This window comes from Papaver somniferum, chromosome 7 (genome assembly GCF_003573695.1).
Source record: "Papaver somniferum cultivar HN1 chromosome 7, ASM357369v1, whole genome shotgun sequence".
Classification (NCBI taxonomy): domain Eukaryota; kingdom Viridiplantae; phylum Streptophyta; class Magnoliopsida; order Ranunculales; family Papaveraceae; genus Papaver; species Papaver somniferum.
The window spans coordinates 178,224,798-178,230,504 of record NC_039364.1 but is presented as its reverse complement, the minus strand read 5'-3'; the positions used below and the strand labels follow the sequence as shown (position 1 = coordinate 178,230,504).

The 5,707-nt window shown below is 39.1% G+C and overlaps 1 protein-coding gene across 1 annotated transcript; it reads right to left on the bottom strand.

Moving 5' to 3' along the window:
• Window positions 1–424: 424 nt before the first annotated feature.
• On the bottom strand, window positions 425–3,879 carry LOC113295604. The gene is made up of 3 exons (XM_026543936.1): window positions 3,281–3,879; window positions 1,462–3,112; window positions 425–1,330 (listed from the first exon to the last, which is right to left on the bottom strand). The coding sequence occupies exons 1-3, from the start codon at window positions 3,877–3,879 to the stop codon at window positions 425–427; spliced, it is 3,156 nt and encodes a 1,051-aa protein (XP_026399721.1).
• Between the last annotated feature and the right edge of the window lie 1,828 nt (window positions 3,880–5,707).

Here is a 5,707-nt window from a genome sequence, read left to right as displayed (position 1 = left end):
GAATAGAAATTCTAGCAGAATTCAAAATATCAAACAACCAAGCACACCACCTCTCAGAGTAGCCATACTTACGAAAAACTTCTAAGAAAAATGACCAACTCACCGTGTCAAATGCTTGAGAGATATCAAGTTTAAGACCAATATTACCATCTTTCCGCTTGATGTGAAGTTCATCCACCATTTCTGAAGCAAGACTGATATTACACCAGCACCAGCTCTACCCGGATTCCCTCGCGCTGCACCATCACAACATAACTGGATCTCATCGCTTTCAGGGGGCTTCCAAAAACATTTAATCTGATGTTGAAACTTCACACGCCTGTGTTGAACTCTGAAGTAGTCCAAAATAACAATATCTTCCACACAATTCCTCATGTGACCTTTAAGCCGCACCGAATAATCATGTATCAGCTTCAAAACTCTTTTAGAAAAACATGTTCCAGTTAGGCTTATTTCTCTCAAAGATGCCCATGTTCCTAACATCCCACAATTCAGATTTAATCACAAGGTTAGCAAGCAACCACAGATCACGCACCATCTGGCTTCTACCTTTAGTTGCCTTATAAGAAGTAACCAGATTGTTGTCAGGCGTTACACCAAAAATCTGAGATAACCAGGACCAAGCTCTAGCTGCAAAACTACAACTAAATAACACATGATCAAGAGTTTCTTCAACGTTACCACACATGCAACACTTGTTTGCTAAAGGAATTTTGAACCGAGATTTTATCAGCTCATAAGTAGCACATACACCTCGTTGGGCTGCTAAAACTGGATGAACTTCAGTCTTCCAAATCAGAGACGTCCCCTCCAGAATAGGATACTTTTGGCGCACTAACTCCTTGGCTGAACTGACACTGAAAACACCCTTAAGGTCTGGCATCCAAATACGGTTGTCCTCCCCTCCTTGTGGCGTAGGCAGTTGATCAATATTAACACCAGCAGCAATAAAATGATCCAATTGAGCATCAATGAAAGTCCAATGGTCCACAAACCAGTGATCGCTGACCATGATATTTCTATCCAGGCTAGAGTCATTTAGAATGTCTGCAAGACATATATCAGTACACCAAATATCAAAATAAAGAGAAGTGGACCTACCATCACCAAGCAAGACTTTAGTGTTGTTTTCCACAATCTTGTAAACACATCGAATTCCTGGCAGAATTGTGGACTTAACTCCACAAGTTTTGATGCAACCAATCCTTCCAAAGAACTTAGATCTAATAAAACCAGCCCACTTCTTCTTGGAATTCCTAATTTTCCACCACAACTTCATAAGAAGAGCCTTGTTCATTGTAGACATACGAGTTAAGCCAAGTCCTCCCTCCTTAAAAGGACAACAAATTTTATCATATGCTACAAGCCATAGATCGCCTTTATATTTGAATCACCAGCCCAAATAAAATTCCTAATTGCACGCTCGCATTGCAAAATGAATTTGTTAGGCCATATACAAACTGCCATGTTATGCAAAGAATAGCTAGCAATAACAGATTTAACAAGCACAATACGGTCATGAAAAGATAACAATCTCCCCTTCCACCCAGCAAGTTGCGCCTTGATCTTCTCAATCACATTAGAAATGTGGTGATATCTTACCATGCCAGGCATAATTTGAACTCCCAAGTACCTATCTGGATACGTGGCCACACTCATTACCAACAAATCAGCAAGGAAAGTTCTCCTACTCAAAGAACCTCCACCATAATAAATCTTACTTTTATGACGACATACCGTTTGTCCAGACGCAACTTGATATTTACCCAACAATTCCACCAAATTATGCACACTTTTAAGATTGCCCTTACAGAAAATCATAATGTCATCAGCAAAAAAGAGATGAGTAGGAGAATAACCATTTCTAGTAACCATTGGAGAAATCTTCTTATCTCGAAAGAGTTTCGAAATATTTCTGCTAAGAACATCTCCAATCAAAACAAAAATCAAGGGAGAAAGGGGATCAACTTGACGCAAACCTCTATTAATCTTGAAATAGCCCTCCGGATTACCATTCAAGAGAATAAAAATTCTAGCAGAATTCAAAATATCAAACAACCAAGCACACCACCTCTCAGAGTAGCCATACCTACGAAAAACTTCTAAGAAAAATGACCAACTCACCGTGTCAAATGCTTGAGAGATATCAAGTTTAAGACCAATATTACCATCTTTCCGCTTGATGTGAAGTTCATCCACCATTTCTGAAGCAAGACTGATATTTTCATGAATATTACGGACCTTCATGAAAGCTACCTGCTCCTCGAAAACAAGCTTGTCCAAAACACGGCTAAGTCGAGTACCTAGAATCTTAGTAAAAATTTTGAACAAAAAATTACTAAGACCAATAGGACCAAAGTTAGGAAGAGTATTAGCACCTCTTACCTTGGCCCGCAAAATAATCAAGGAAGAATTGACATCATTAGGAATAGGACCAGTATTCCAACAATAAATAATGGCCTTTGTCAAATCATCTTGGATAATATCCCAGCAGTGTCTGTAGAAGCAATCAGAAAACCCGTCCGGACCTGGAGCACTATCAGAATCTAACTCCAAGGCAGCTTGCTTGATTTCCTCCGAAGATGGAATTCTACCCATATCACAACTTTCCTCCATTGTGATGGAAGGGTGCTCAAAATTGAATAAATCTTCATCGAACTCCAACTCCTGGCCATTGAATATGTCTTCATAAAACTGCACTACATTATTTCTCAATTGATCATAATCAGTAATAGTAGTACCACTAGAACCAACCAACTCCGAAATAGTGTTATTACTCCTCCTAATACGAATGCTATTATGAAAGAAACTTGTGTTGCTTGAGCCATCAACTAACCATTGGTTTCTAGACTTTTGTTTTAGTAAAGTAACTTGATGTGAACGAGTCTCAGAAAGGATTTCCATAGCATCTTTCATAACATTCAACTTAGTTATATTACCTGGATCCTCATCTGAATTTCTAGCAGCCGTCTCGAAACGAAGTTGGTCTTGCTTGAGTCGAGAATAAATATTGCCAAAAATCCGAAGATTCCAATCCTTCATTGTCACCTTTAGCCTTTTCATCTTGTATGGAAAAATAAAATATGGCGACCCATGAGCAGGAGCGTTCCAACTGTCACAAACCATCTGGAGAAAATCATTATGCAAGAACCACATTTTTTGAACTCTAAAAGGAGCTCTCTTTGGTCTTGGCACCACAAAAGGATAACCAAGAAGAGTAGAATGGTCGGAAACTTCCCTAGGAAGAGCTTTACACCGCCAATTCTCAAACTTAGCTAACCAAGCACTATTAATAACCGCCCTATCAAGTTTACTGATAATTCTACTAGAACCTGATTGCCTGTTTGACCAAGTGAACTTAGTTCCCAAAGAATCAGCTTCGAAAAGGTCGTTATCATCCATCCAGTCGCTAAATTCGTTTATGACTGAAGTTCTAGGTTCCAGCCCTCCTTTTTTCTCATCTAAGCGCAAAACACAGTTAAAGTCGCCCATTACCAACCAAGGCGTAACCGAATCTTGCATATCAAGCTGCTGCCATAATCTACGTCTTGTCACTTGAACATAGCTCGCACGAACAAAAGAGATGTGCACACCATCAACTGCCACTTCAATATCCTGTTTACTCCTATTTACCACCATAGGAGTGATACCATCTACATAACAAATCCAAATATTAGCAATCCCAGAAAAAGAAGCATTATGAATAACATCCGGAGAATAACCTGCATTCTGAAGAACTCTACGAAATTTAGTAGAACAAGCTACTTTCGGCTCAGAAATACAAAAAATCTCCGGTTTAAAATCTCTAACCAAATCTGTAAGTTTTGTTTGTGCAGCTTCACGAGCCACACCATTAATATTCCAGTATAGAACCCGCATAACTAAACCCTGGAATTGGTGTTTTTGGACAACTGAACTTGGTTAGCAGACTTTGAGGAGGCTTTAATACCAGGGGAAGAACCTTTGCGAGCACGGATTCCTAATTCATATTCATCATCAGTGTCGGACATAGAGTCTTGATCCTTCAGAGAGTTTATTTTATCTTGTAAGGCTATTAGCTGCTGGTGTTTAGCCTGTCTTGCAGTTTCATCGACTTTCCCCAGCACCACAAGTTCATTACTATTATCGCCTAGTACATGAAACTTGTTACGATAAACATACTCCGAGCTGCTTTCAAGAGCATCACACATGGGTGTAGACATAGATGTAACAACAATCCTATCAGGTAAGGGAAGTCTAGTTCTTGCTAATTCGACTTAGTATTTAGAGTAGAAGTACTCATCGAATTTACCCTAGTAACTAATACTGAATGCGCTAGAGCAGTCTTGTTTTTTTCAAACTCAGCAGACGATAATCGCAAAGCAGCTTCAGATTTAGCTAACTCATCCATCAACTGTTGGTTCGACTCAACAGTGTCTTCAATGCTCAATAATTCAGTACATGCCATAGAAGTTGGAGGGCCATTCCAAACTTGGTTAACTTTTTCTAGCACAAAAGAAATAACAGGAGCAGATTTGCCTTTCTTCTTCCTTTTCGCTTCTTTCCATTCGTTACCAGCATTTTGTTCACCGTGATTCCGTGTATTAGCTACTGTTAAAAATGCTTGTTGTGGATCAGAAGGAACTACAACAAATTGTTGCTGAACATTGTCAGCATTCTTTTTTGTCTTCTTTCTACATTCCGAATCACTGTGGCCAACGATACAACATTTAGAACAGGACTTTGGTCTTTTCAGAATTTTGAAAGGCTGGTCGAATTCTAAACCTCCAACAACAACATGTATATCATCAGATTTAAGTTCAGCAAAATCAACATCAATGAGTACTGAAGCAAAATGGCCATATTCATGAGCCAAAGTTCTCTTATCAACCACAATAGGTGTACCTAATGCTTTACCCATAGAAAGGAGAGTCTTCTCAATCCAAAACTCTATTGGTAACCCTGGAAATTTAACCTAAGATGTAGCTCGTGATGATTTCTGTTTATCTTCGTCAAAACTTGGAAACCATTCCATTATATTCAATTTTTTCTGAGCAACAACCCACTTTTCAGCTTCTAAAATCCTAGTTTTGTCAGCCTTCGAAAGTAACTTGATGATGAAGAAACCTCTGTTCAACGGAACAAATTGGACACACCCTTCACCAAGCTGCCACTGTAGCTCTAGGTTTTTCTTCACATCTGAAAAATTAAGATCCTTGAAATCTAACCTACCAATGAGGCTAAACTTCCATATAGCACACCCTTCCATATAGAAAACATCTGGAATCACAATAGATGGTTTGCATTCCTTAGTGGTAGGGTTTGGCAGAGAGGACAGATCCATAGCAGATTTGGGTAGCTCCTTATTACCCTTGAAACGATCAGCATAGGTTCATTACCTTAGTTGGTTGAGGAGGATCAGTAGGATCCACCATCTTGAATCACCCTAGATGATCCAAGTTGAAGGCGCAAAATTTTTTTTTTTTGGAAAAATCCTAAAATCGCCAGAGAGACTTTAGGAGAGAGAAGTAGAAATACAGGTTCAGTCTCATAGGTCGTTTAGACATGAAAGGGATTAACTTTTTAGACGTGAAGAACAATTTTGAGCAACAATGGCAATTAGGTCAAGGTCGTGTGCAGTTTGTTCCCATGAATAGAGGATTCTTTATTATAAAGTTACAATCGCAGGAAGATAAATACAAGTTACTCAACGTTGTAGCCTGGTTGT

Bases quoted from the DNA above. Each gene is read 5' to 3' on its own strand.
- LOC113295604 (XM_026543936.1), bottom strand. From the start codon at position 3,879: ATGCGGGTTCTATACTGGAATATTAATGGTGTGGCTCGTGAAGCTGCA. The intron at 3,113-3,280 runs GTTAGCTAAGTT...GGTTTGTGACAG, and splicing joins GCGGTTATTAATAGTGCTTG to TTGGAACGCTCCTGCTCATG. The intron at 1,331-1,461 runs GTTTGTATATGG...TGTCCTTTTAAG, and splicing joins ATTCTTTGCATAACATGGCA to GAGGGAGGACTTGGCTTAAC.